General features: G+C 40.4%; 1 protein-coding gene across 1 annotated transcript in view; it reads right to left on the bottom strand.

Annotated features, from left to right (window-relative positions):
* B3GLCT (beta 3-glucosyltransferase) overlaps nucleotides 1–14,134 on the bottom strand; it is a 334,604-nt gene that overhangs the window by 84,226 nt on the left and 236,244 nt on the right. Inside the window, exons 6-7 of the mRNA XM_075265985.1 lie at nucleotides 7,277–7,388; nucleotides 4,847–4,983 (exon numbers count right to left, since the gene is read on the bottom strand). Coding sequence (XP_075122086.1) covers nucleotides 4,847–4,983; nucleotides 7,277–7,388 — 249 coding nt within the window. The remainder of the gene's footprint in view (nucleotides 1–4,846; nucleotides 4,984–7,276; nucleotides 7,389–14,134) is intronic.

The raw sequence follows: 14,134 nt of genomic DNA, 5'->3' as shown, positions 1-14,134 counted from the left end.
GTATCACATCAGTATATTACACAGAACCAGATATCACATCAGTATATTACACAGAACCAGGTATCACATCAGTATATTACACAGAACCAGGTATCACATCAGTATATTACACAGAACCAGGTATCACATCAGTATATTACACAGAACCAGATATCACATCAGTATATTACACAGAGCCAGCTATCACATCAGTATATTACACAGAACCAGGTATCACATCAGTATATTACACAGAACCAGGTATCACATCAGTATATTACACAGAACCAGGTATCACATCAGTATATCACACAGAACCAGGTATCACATCAGTATATTACACAGAACCAGATATCAGATCAGTATATTACACAGAACCAGGTATCACATCAGTATATTACACAGAACCAGATGAACCAGATATCACATCAGTATATTACACAGAACCAGGTATCACATCAGTATTTTACACAGAACCAGGTATCACATCGGTATATTACACAGAACCAGGTATCACATCAGTATATTACACAGAACCAGGTATCACATCAGTATATTACACAGAACCAGCTACCACATCAGTATATTACACAGAACCAGGTATCACATCAGTATATTACACAGTACCAGGTATCACATCAGTATATTACACAGAACCAGATATCACATCAGTATATTACACAGTACCAGGTATCACATCAGTATATTACACAGAACCAGGTATCACATCAGTATATTACACAGAACCAGCTACCACATCAGTATATTACACAGAACCAGGTATCACATCAGTATATTACACAGAACCAGCTACCACATCAGTATATTACACAGAGCCAGGTATCACATCAGTATATTACACAGAACCAGGTATCACATCAGTATATTACACAGAACCAGGTATCACATCAGTATATTACACAGAACCAGATATCACATCAGTATATTACACAGAACCAGATATCACATCAGTATATTACACAGTACCAGGTATCACATCAGTATATTACACAGAACCAGATATCACATCAGTATATTACACAGTACCAGGTATCACATCAGTATATTACACAGAACCAGGTATCACATCAGTATATTACACAGAACCAGGTATCACATCAGTATATTACACAGGACCAGATATCACATCAGTATATTACACAGTACCAGGTATCACATCTGTATATTACACAGAACCAGGTATCACATCAGTATATTACACAGGACCAGATATCACATCAGTATATTACACAGAACCAGATATCACATCAGTATATTACACAGAACCAGGTATCACATCAGTATATTACACAGAACCAGGTATCACATCAGTATATTACACAGATCCAGGTATCACATCAGTATATTACACAGAACCAGGTATCACATCAGTATATTACATAGAACCAGGTATCACATCAGTATATTCACACAGAACAATGCCTAGACTAGAACTATGGGGATAACGTCCATCCTTAGGGCGAGACCACCTTTCAGGTGTGTGGAGACTTCTACAGCCATAGTTGCTCCACTGCAAGGGAACATGGGAGGAATATGCAAATCTGTCTCCCAAGATGTAAACAGGACGACAGTGCTTCTGTTATGCTGCCCTCTATGGGAAGCACCCTGAACATCATGCTCGACTTTCCCAGAAGTCTTATAACCCCGCATTATGCAGTAAAGACTTCTGGGAAAGTCGGCCATGATGTTCAGGTTGCTTCCCATAGAGGGCAGCAAAACAGACGCACTTTCTTCCTGTTTACATCTTGGGAGACAGATTTGTCTATTCCTCCCATATAGACTAGAACTAATAAAACAGCCATGGTACTATACATAAGCCACTACAACCCACACAAATAACTGCAGAGAGCCTCAAGTCTTTTTTTACTCCCTTTACCGGCACATTTCCTAGTTAAAGATGGCCCCATCATTGTTGGCCTTAGCATGGCATCTTTCTAAATATTAGTCTTTAACATGCTTTTCCTATTGACCTATTGTTCCCATTCTCGCTCTTTATCCCTAGTACTGTATACCTTTAATTTGTGGCCCTAGCATGGTTCCCTGCTCATTACTAGTCCCCAGGATATCCCTTTAAATTTCACGTCTCAGCATGGTCCATTCTCTTTCATCCCAGAACAGCTACCCATCTCTCATTCCTAGACCCCACCATGACTCTTCTTTTAATTTTGACCCTTCACCACTAACCGTGACCATACTTGCATATATTTCATAAGCAAAAAGAATGCCCCTTGTGGTGTATATGTAAAACATCTCATTTTTGTTGCCCAGTTCCTGTGGTCACTGAAAAAATTAGTCTTTAAGAGGGGGATTCTTCTCATGGTCTTTGCAGATATTTCACTATATATGACAAAAATATGTACATATTCAAAAACAAAAATAAAAAACCCCCAAAAGGGTCATTTTGACCTTCGGCTCTTTACTTTCTAGCTACTTGATAGAGGTGCCAACAACTTGCCTCCACTGAAGGAATATCTAAAGGTGCAGATATACATTTATAAACCATACCACCACTGTAAATACATCGAGTCGTTGTTATACATGGCGTCTTGTACCGACACGGCAATGTTCTTACTGAAGCAGTTTAGTTCACAACAGTTTGTTCTTCAGTAGCTCGAGGACATTGCGGACCTCATCACAACCACCTCTCTACTGAAGTCTTTATATGGATATCTTCAATGCTATCTTCCATCTGTTTAGATATGAGTAGCCAGTGCCCCCTTGCCAGGAACATGGCTGAAGACTAAATAGACACCATGTATGGACAGGATTAGTGAGACACACTTGCTGTAAAACAGAGGTCACACTTAACTATTTAACCTTCATAAAGTAGTCACATCATGGAACGCCAAGGGGAAATAAAACGAACAAACGATACCCTGGAAAATGTATAGGTCAGAGGTGTGCAACCTTTAGGCATCTCTGGCATCTTAACAGATTGCCGTCTATCCACTAGAAAGGTGCCATATTGGTGGATGTCCAACTACTAGGACATCACCCACAAAAGTGATGTTTTGCCCAGACACAGTATCATTGTATGGCAGTGCTAGTTTCAGCTCTCTGTGAGTCAGTCCCACAGAGTACATGCTCGACTATAATTCAATTCAGTTACTCTGAGGCACCACCTTGCACCCAAGAGTGAAGTATTGGTCAAAGAGAGACCCCATTCTGATGATCAGTGGGGATCCCAGGAGTCAGACATTCCTTGCTTGAGCAGTTATCAAAGGAACGCCCCTTTCAATACAGTATATTAGTACTAGGTAACACTCCTTAGACACAGTACAGCTCCTACAGAGGATCTTTTTTATGTCCTTTAACATTGGCTATGTTATATACTGCTGAAATGAAATATTACAGAATGTACAACAAAGAACTGAGAACTCCCATGCTGGCGTTTATTTCTTGGTCTTGGTCTCTTAACACATAGGAAATACTTGTAGATGCCGCCTATCACTAGGTTCACAGTAGTGTTCCATTAGGGGACCCAAACAACATTGAGGCAGACCACTAAAACAGTGGTTGCACTCGGAGCCCGGCGGACCCCATTAACTATAAGGAGTTTCATTGGATGTCCATCATTTTTAAACTGACACTGGGTGAGGAAAAAGTCCTCCATAATGCAAGACTTTCTCCTGCGCCAAATTGTCTCCAACACACCGGTGCAGATGTGAACATAACCTTAACCAGTCCCTGGCTGCAGAGTAGTGGTGCCCTCCTCAGTCAGTATTTGGCTGCACACGTATCTCACCCCCCCCCCAACCTTGGTCATCTTGAGGTCCTTGCCTTGAGATTTCATGAAACAGGTGAAAAAGTAAGGAAGGACACATCTGTAGCTTGATTCTATATTTTATTTGCCTGAATCATCCCTTTAAGGAGTAATCTGGAGGGTTAAAAACACAAAATGAATATGCAAGTTCCAATTTAGCAAGCAGCTTCATTCCCCTGTAACCTATCCCTGCCCTCTCCTTGCTTACAGGGGTGCGTGATGACATTTCCTACCCAGTGTCTGACCTCACAGGTCTAATGAGATACTGTGAACAAGAAGTTGTCATGGATGCCAAAAAAAAATTACGACTAATGGACACCGAGAGTAAGAATGCCGAGATTAGGAAAGTATGCTGTAAAGTTCTTTATTGTTGAAAAACTTCTTAACACATTGCATGAGACAAGTGTACCATATGGCAATGATGTAATGTGTATGTGGCAACTCAAATGTACCGTCGGGTCAGCTCTTGTGGGAAACACCGATGCTAGGTCATAACCCTGTCTCTTCTGTAAGAAAACCAGAGTTACTTATCTTATGCTAACAATAAGACATCCAAGACCTCTGGATTTATTGAAGTGTAAATATGTTTTTTCATCATAAATCCAAAGCCCAAGTGAAAAAGTCTGTAAAAGAAACGTGTGTAAAGTGTATTAAAGAAAGTGCTGGTTTCTCACTTATTTTCATCCTTTTACCGATGTTGAAATCTATTGCAAAAGAGGTCTATGGAGAGGGGAGGGGAGAAGAAATGACTGTAAGGCTGAGTTCTCAGTTACTTCTTTTACATCCAGCTCTTTGCATCATTTCTTAGGCATTGCTTCATTGATTCCATCACATTTCTGTAGCCCCCACCTTTCCATGAGCAATAAGTGCAGTTAGTTTTGGTGCCTCATACACTATTTAGGCTCTAGTGAGCAGTGTCATTCAGGATTTCTGATGCCATTTTTTAAGCCAGGTATGGAGTGTTTAAAAAAAAAAAATATTATTATTATTTTACTCCCGTTATGATCCAAATCTTTCCTTGGCAACAAAAACTAGTTCTGAAAACTTTAACGTGTAACATTATTTAAAATATTAATATATTACCTTCTCACAAGTGGCATACTGAGAGCCCAGCCAGCAGCAAAATCTGGATACTTAAAAAATGTAGGGTCTTCAGCAAAGGCATAATGGTGAATTATAGTAGACTCTTCATCATATAGTGGTTTCCCCAAAAAGTATATCTAAAATAGAAAGACAAGTACATACAGTAAGTATAAAACTACTAGCTTCTGCCCATGACTTCATCTGCGGGTTGTTGTTGGCGATGAGGGGCTAATAATTAGCCAAATGTGGTTGGCGTTGATCCACCTGCGTCCGCATGTCGGCTCTGCTACATCTGGGTGTATGCGGAGCATCCCCAGCTGTATACACATCCGTATGAAGAGCAGACCAAGCTGTGGTACCGTACTGCCTCAGCTCGGCTACGGCTGAAGGGCCTGTGATGTCATCAAAGGTCCTCAAACGTAGTGTGTGTGTAAATTTGTGCTTAACAATCATGTAGTGACGTCATTTACTGGGATAAAAAGTAGTAGTTTTTGTGTGATTGAGTAACAAATATCCAAACATACAAAGATAAAAAAAAAAAAATACTGCACTGTAAAGGGTAAGTTCACACGAAGGTTTTTGAAGGAGGATTTTGAGGCGGAATCTGCCTCAAAAAGTGTTTCCTATTCAGTTCAGTGGTTGTTAGTAGTAGATTTTTTTCCTCTATCTAATTTTTCCATCTTCAGATAGTCTGTCTTCAAAAACCCATTAAAATAAATGGGAAGCGCGACAAATGCAACACAGTTTTTTGATGCAGCTTTAGCCAAATCCGCTAGTGTTTTTTAAAGTGAATTCTGGAGACAAAAAAAGTGTCAAAAATGAGCAAAATTGCATAAGGTAAAAAAATAAAATAAACAAAGGCATCAAAAAAGTTTCCCAGTTCCTGAAATAGATTGTTTTCAGAAAAAAAGATGCAAAAAAAAAGAAGCTTAAAGGGGTTGTCCCATCACAAGGATCCTATCTATACTGCTAGTTTATGTGGATAAGACTTTTACTAAATGCATTGCTTTATCAAAACTGCTTTGTTTGGCCGCTATCTTAATTTATTCACTTCATTGTTTACACTCCGTTTCTATGGCCCTTGGGATTATCTGCTCATTTGTCAAGTGATGTAGCTGCCTGCTCTCAGGGGGGAGGGAGGGGCTGGGAGCAGCTCTGAGCTGTTTGAGAAGCTCCGCTACTTAAATGACACAGATAGGCTAGGTAAGAGCTCTGGGATTTCTGAGCTCTTATCAGATGGTTTAATTGAATTTGGCTGATAAGGGCTGAGATAGGGAGTCCGTTTCCACTGTATGTAATGCAAACTGACTCAAATCCAGCTCTGCTACATCAGCTTCACACTGTGGTAATTCATTTACAACCAATCCCGTGCAAGTGAAACCCCACCCACCTATGTGCTGAGAAAAGCAGGAAGTGAAGAGAGCACAACAGCCTGCAGGTTAGTGAACAAATGTCATGGGAATACCCCTTTAAAGAGAATCTTTCATCACTGCCACCAATTCAGGTTCTTAGCATTTCTTAACAGGTGCTGCTCTATCTTTTTGTCTAATCCTCACCATTCCCGAGCAACAAGTGCAGTTAGTTTTGATTATTGATTGCTCCGTAATGTCAGGAGGGTGGTGTCAGAAAGGGGGCGGGATTCAGAGCTCCAATCACAGGCAGCCAGTGTCAGAGATCAGAATCACACCCCTTGTCTGCTCCTGTCTGACACTGCCCACCTGACAGTACAGAGCCTAAATAGTATAACAGACACCAAAACTAACAGCATTTATTGATCAGGAACGGTGGGGGCTAGAGAAGAAATTACATCTTTGCCTATTAGCAGGTGCTAAAAACTGGAGTTTGTAAAGCAAGTGAAAGGTCTTTTGTAAGCGTGTCCTTTCTCCCAACTGCACGTTCAGTCTGTCCGCAGCCAGGCTAAATGTAGACATAACTGGTATTGGATGGTGATCCCATTCGCTTCAATAGGAGCACAGGAAATATTACAATACGGTCGCCTTCAAATTAGTGGAAGCGCCATCCACCACCAGTCACACCTACATTCAACCTGTCTGTGGTCAGAATCAATGTGCAAAAGGGAAAAAAGGACCCCCCCCCCACGCTTTTTAGGACTTGGTAGGAGTCACTGTGGCCTAACGTATGAATGCAAGATATAATTAAAGGGCTTTGGCAATGAAAACGATCAAATCATTTTCCATATTTATATTGTGTTTATGGATTTTGTGTAAGAGATACAAGCGACCCCCAGAGACACCCAGAAATCACTCAAAACATACTAAAAGTATATAGGTACATGTATTAACCCATGACTAGCACCAATAGACTTTTTTTTTTTTAAACTATTTTTAGCCCGGAAAACCATTTTAACCACATGAATTTTTAACTATCTTACAATTGACAATTATTGCGACTATAATTAATAAGACATACCTTAGACCTATCAAATCTCTGCAAGGTTTCCATCAGCTTGCTAAGAGTCACTGAGGTATCTTCTTCACAGAAAAATATCCACGAAGAATTTCTTCCATAATTATCTGCAAAACTTTAACAGATGACTATTGTGAGGATGGTGCCGAGAAACACTTTAGAGCAAATCAGAAAACAAAAAGAGACATGGGATTATATAGAATATAGAAATTACCGCACACGTAACACAGCGGGGGCCCATAGGGTATCAAGTATCAAATTTCTGTCAAATCAAAACTTTTAGATTTCAAGTTGACAATTTCTGTGTAGATAGATCTTTTTAATATATGGCACAGGAAGTTCGTAAGGCATGTACCCTGATCTTTAGGTCAAGCCCCCACGTTGCGGAAACACAGCTATTATTGTAGCAAATTTTGTTGCGTTTTTTGAGCCACTGTCAAGAACGGCTAGAAAAGGAATGGCAAATCCATAAAATAAAAAAAAAATACTTATACTTGCTTCTTTTGGCTCAAAAAAACCATAACAAAATGTGCAACAGAAAAAAGTTGTGATTCCGCAACGTGGGGCCTTTGCCATTAAACAGATTTGCCTGGAACCTTCCTTTCTTCTTTCCGGTTTGTCTTTACTTCAGACTATGGTATATATTTTTTGGCTTAGCCTGCATGGCATCAAAGTTAAAAGTTACTAAAACTTTTAATACATTTTTTTAAAAATTTCTGATGCGATCTACTACATCTGTGATGTGCGATAGATCAACACCCCGATCTCAGCCAATCACTAACCTCAGCGGTGATGCCAGTAGGTCCTGTATGACATGAGACCACTGAGGCCTGTGAATAGTTGCTGCTGTTGTTTGGATGTATGGTGAAACCTCTTTGAGACAACCACCCAAAAATGCATGGAAAAATTGTCTTCTAGAGCGGTGGTCTTCTCAAAGATGATGGTTAGTATGGAAAACTAAAAGTTTGTCGCATAAAATGTGGTCTGGGTAAGGCAGTGATCTTCGCTCGAGAGGTTTCACTGTACTTTAGGACATGCCACCACTGCAGGAAAATAAACAATGACCAGTGTGGACCACCAGAGCATTGGCATGAAGAGGACTCAGATGTAACAGGTGAGTAACGGCAGGTGTTTTCTTTTTTTATTTTACATTTCTTGTGTTAGCTTTAGTTTTGTAACTCCGGCACTAGTCTTTTAAGACTTCAACAGAGTTTCCTAACAATATTACTCGGGTAGTTTCGGCACAATTATTCTACCGTAATACAATGTTCTTTTTCAATAACTAGAGCATTAAATAATTGACTTCTGTCCCTAGAAATATAATCACCCGTAACCGCATTGCTTCAAGTTTTACTCCATTCTGTAATTGAAATTACTTTCCTGCGAGGAAAAACCTTATATCAGTACAAAATTTCTTAAAATGTATTTGCTTAAACTAAGGATTCAAAACCATGATCAAGAAAATACAGCAGGCGAGGGGCCACACGGTGGCTCAGTGGTTAGCACTGCAGCCTTGCAGCGCTGGAGTCCTGGTGTTCAGATCGCGTCAAGAGCAAAGAAAACATCTGCAAGGAGTTTGTATGCTCTCCCCGTGTTTGCATGGATTTCCATCCCATATTCCAAAGACATACTGATAGGGAAAAATTAACATTTTGAGTTCTATGTGGCGCTCACAATCTGCATAAAAAAAAAAAAAAAAAATACAGCAGGCGGATATATTTCCCAGAATGCATTTGCAAAATTAATACAAGAGAAGAGGTGACTGCGTTACACCTTAAATAACCTTCCGTGTGACCATTCAACTCGCACACAATTTTTAGGGTTTGGGCCAACGCGTAAAGAGAATATTCGTTACCTCCCAATGGCACCACAATGTGCTTTGTGAGCTAAATTGCAGAAAAGAGAACTCCTCTCTGTATTTGTATTATAGTCTTGTCAATTTTTAAATCTGTTTAATAAAATCTATGTTTTATTTTTTGTATCACATTCTGAGTATTGTGTTTTTCTCCGTGTTTTTGCAATTCTTGGCTCTTGTTAAAGTTGCTTAATTCTTTATTCTTGTCTATTTGTTCTGCTTTTCAAAAAGTTTTATTGCTTTGAATAAAAGAAATGGTAGTTATACCTTATAACGGCAGAAATAAATGATGTTACAAGACAAGCTTTCAAACCTGTAATAGCAGAACTTTGTATGTGCCAATAGTATTACTTTTCCCAGCAGACCTACTTGTCTAGTTACCTCTGTGCACATTTCTTTAAAAATTTATATACTTACCTGTTAACTTTCCTCTGACGATCTCTGCCTGACTGTAGTTATAAAATTCTGCCTCTTCTGTCATGACCTGCATGCACAATGATCTGATGTCTGACTGTACTCCTTAGTGACATCAACTATTTTAATGGTGACTGTCCTTCTGCCTGTATTCTTGTTTAGATGCATGCCCTTCTGTCTGTATGCCTGATTGGATGCATGTCCTTCTGTCTGTATTCCTGTTTGGAAGCATGTCCTTCTGTCTGTATTCCTTTTTGGATGCCTGGCCTTCTGCCTGTATTCTTGTTTGGATGCATGGCCTTCTGCCTGTATTCCTGTTTGGATGCGTGCCCTTCTGTCTGTATTCCTGTTTGGATGCGTGCCCTTCTGTCTGTATTCTTGTTTGGATGCATGCCCTTCTGTCTGTATTCCTGTTTGGATGTGTATCCTTCTGTCTATGTACCTGTTTGGAAGCGTGTCCTTCTGTCTGTATTCCTGTTTGGAAGCATGTCCTTCTGTCTGTATTCCTTTTTGGATGCCTGGCCTTCTGCCTGTATTCTTGTTTGGATGCATGGCCTTCTGCCTGTATTCCTGTTTGGATGCGTGCCCTTCTGTCTGTATTCCTGTTTGGATGCGTGTCCTTCTGTCTGTATTCTTGTTTGGATGCATGCCCTTCTGTCTGTATTCCTGTTTGGATGTGTATCCTTCTGTCTATGTACCTGTTTGGAAGCGTGTCCTTCTTTCTGTATGCCTGTTTGGAAGCGTGTCCTTCTGTCTGTATGCCTGTTTGGATGCGTGTCCTTCTGCCTCTATTCCTGTTTGGATGCATGTCCTTCTGCCTGTATTCCTGTTTGGATGCTTGTCCTTCTGTCTGTATGCCTGTTTGGATGCTTGTCCTTCTGTCTGTATGCCTGTTTGGATGCGTGTCCTTCTGCCTGTATTCCTGTTTGGATGCTTGTCCTTCTGTCTGTATGCCTGTTTGGATGCTTGTCCTTCTGTCTGTATGCCTGTTTGGATGCGTGTCCTTCTGCCTGTATTCCTGTTTGGATGCTTGTTCTTCTGCATGAATTCCTGTATTTTCAGTTCCTATTTTTTTTTTTATGTAAGTCTAATACCTATACTGACCTTTCAATATGGACTTCTGATATAGTATGCATGTCTGCTACTTGTCCTGGACGTCTGATAGGGTACATACCTCTGCTACTTGTCCAGGACTTTGGGCCTTCTGCTATGGATCCCTGTGTATAGTCAGTACCTCTGCTACTTTTCATTTTCTCTTACAATGAAATTCTGATTTAGTATACATCTCTGCTACCAGTCCTGATGTCCTGCCTTGGACCCTTGGCGCAAGCCCTGGCCTCTGCTTTCTGTATGTCCCAGTCCGCTTATGATTTAGTACATTTGTTACCAGTCAAGTCTGTTTTAGTCACTATTCCCAGACTCTGTTTGCCTGATTTTCGTGTGCTGCATGACAGCCAATGACCTGCATGGTCAGCTGTCACCAACACCACGACCACTCCAAGTTCTCCAGATCTCTGCATGAAGTGAACAACAGTTAATATACGCTGTGAATTATATTGTAAAGTTGTAGATAATTGTTTTAACTTTATTTTAAGAATTTCACATCATGAATTAGTCATGACCCCTTTTAAGATAGAAGAACTGTAAAATGTTTTCAGTGCAATCCTTTATAAATAGACATTTTTATTCTACAGACATACATTGGTCAAAATTTTGAAGAATTGCTGAGGGGCATTTTATACTTGGTTATTTTTTATATTATTAGACCAATGGAGAAGCTTTTAATAGTGTAGTCAGTGAATCAGGAATCTGGGCCATCTAAATTGGATGTCATCGATGTCTCCATATAACTGATATGGTATTATTTTTAGACACTGTAATCTAAACCACAAAAAAGATACCATAAGAGATGAAGGTTACAATGATGGAGGCAAACGAACTCTCCTTTTGTTAACAGGAGACGAAGCGTGTAAAAAGATTAGTAAAGCAGAGGTCCCACAAGGCAGATTGTACCGACCCGAAAAAATAATCTATCTACCCTTTCGCAATATAGACTATGCTTTGGCTTTGAGGTCAGTGACAATATCCAAGTTCCAAAAACGCCTACCACATCATTATTTCCAGTGTGGCAACAAATATATGATATCCCAAGTGTAATTTACTTGAGAAGGCTGTGTTTTCAATCATGGGAATGAGACACAATGGTACTTTTTTTTTTTTTTTTTTTTAAAGATTGAATCTGAGGCTCAGTTAGATATCAAGAGTCAACCAGATTTAAACACTCCGTGGTATCAAGACATCATCTATTACGCTTCACCATTTGGAAGACCTGCACTGATCCTGAGAATGGGGGGGTTTACTCCTGTTGTGAACGTACCTACAGCAAACATAGACACCAAACGACTCACTTTGATGGGAACGCTGGAGAAGTGCTATACTTCAGCTATTTCCAGCACTCCAATTGAAATGAATAAAAACAGGAGTGCACCAAGATGCTGCCAAATCTAAAACACCCCCTGCTCCAAGGAGCAGCAGGGTCTTGCATACACTTATCAGCAACGTATCCTTAAGAAGGACCTTTCACCAACACAAATTCCAGTTAATAGCATCTGTTAGTAGACAATGCTTCACTGATTCCGGCACAGTTGGAATATTCTATCTAGTCCCCACCGTTCCTGAGCAACAAGTTTTGTAAGCTCTATCTTAGCTCTGTAATGTCAGAAGGGCGGTGTCAGGCAGGGGCTAGGATTCAGAGCTTCCATCAGAGCTCAAAATCACACCCATTGTCTGATCTTGCATGACACCGCAGATTTGGTTTGAGAAGTCAGCTACATGGAGGTATTAGATATTTGTCAGCCCCCTCCTTGTCTTAGCCTCCTCACAGTCCACTACCCCACCCCCTACAGCTAGGTACCTAGCTGACTTCTCAAACCAAATCTACCCAACCCTACAACTGAAATGAGAGAGTTTTGTGCTTCACTATCTGTCACTGGTGCATGGAACTGAAATAGTGAAGGGTTAATCTGACCAGGTGCCATGTCACCAGCTATAGTTAATAGACCCTAAGATACCTAGATGTAGGGGGGTGGGGTAGTGGACTGTGAGGAGGCTAAGACAAGGAGGGGGCTGACATATCTAATACCTCCATGTAGCTGACTTCTCAACTAAATCTACCCAACCCTACAACTGAAGTGGGGTTCCTAATTAATAGGGATATCCAGCATTTTTGGTAGTAAAGAGAAGGGGACCATTTGGTTAGAATAAAATGATGACCTGGTGTACCTTCTCTTTCATATACTGGTGGTTTTAATTCACTAGTTTTAGACATGGGTCACGTTATAATTTTTTTTTTGTTTTTTATCTGACTTAAATAAAGGTTATATTTTATTATGTATGTGCTAAAGAAGTTTGCTAGCTAAATTGTAGCACCTAGTACCCAAAAAGTGTAGATAACTGAAATAAGGGTTAAATAAACAACATAAAAATAATAAAATTGTTTTCGTTCTGGATCTGCTCTCACTGTCATTATGACCTGGCATCACTTTTACATATATTTATCAGCAATTTGGAGGGGCTGTCACACAACCATGGACGTCTTCCTGACTGTGAGACAATAATTGTGGTAAGTGCTATGAATAGAAAATAAACACACTCGTAGCTTAAGCAAGCACATTAACATAAGAAATGCTACAGCAGTGTTATGACTTCTGCGGAGAACTGACTATTATGCATGTTCTCTGCATTAATGTGATCCTGAATCACGTTGCGCTGCCCATCATCAGTAGCTGCCTATTATTAATCCTGCTTATGCACTGACATGATCATCTACCTCCATTTTCATTCCCTGCCAGTGTACATATAAAATGGTCTCTATTCTGTCTGATCTGTGTGCACCATATACCGTATATACTCGAGTATAAGTTGACCCGAATATAAGCCGACCCCCCTAATTTCATCACAAAAAACGGGAAAACTTATTGACTCGAGTATAAGCCGAGGGGGAAAAATGCATGACCTTCTGTTTGTGCTCATGTTAATCCTAGCCGGCTTCAGGCCTATATGGTAATATCCCAGATGTCACGTGGTCTGGGATATTACCATATAGGCCCAAAGCCTGTGGTAGTAGTAATAGCCTGTTACTGCTAACACAGGCTTTGGGCCTGTATGGCAACAGGCTGCTACTGCTACCATAAGGCTTTGGGCTGTATGATAATGCCCCAGACGCTCACACTGTACAGCGCGATAGGCGCTGCTTTGAAGAAGGACGTACCTGACTGACTGTAAAGCGCTACGGTAACGGGACTGATCGCTCTTTACCCGGGGCACAGATCGGGAAAGTCAACAGTGCGCTGAATTAAGCGCACTGTCAGCTTTCCAGCAGTATATAGAACTGCCTGTGCCCCAAACCATGAAAGGTCCTCTTTAACTGATGACTTATCCTAAGGAAAAGTTGAAATATTGTCTAGAATAAAGTGAAGAGATGATAGGAGGAGGACAGTGTAGGAGCTAAAAGTAGTATCCAAAGGTTAAAGGGGCTCGATCAGCAAAATTATGCTGATAGAGCCCCACATTCGCATGAATAGCCTTTAAAA

The sequence above is a fragment of the Leptodactylus fuscus genome, chromosome 2, assembly GCF_031893055.1.
Source record: "Leptodactylus fuscus isolate aLepFus1 chromosome 2, aLepFus1.hap2, whole genome shotgun sequence".
NCBI lineage: Eukaryota > Metazoa > Chordata > Amphibia > Anura > Leptodactylidae > Leptodactylus > Leptodactylus fuscus.
Note: the sequence above shows the minus strand (reverse complement) of the source record. Positions and strands in the feature narration are given on the sequence as shown.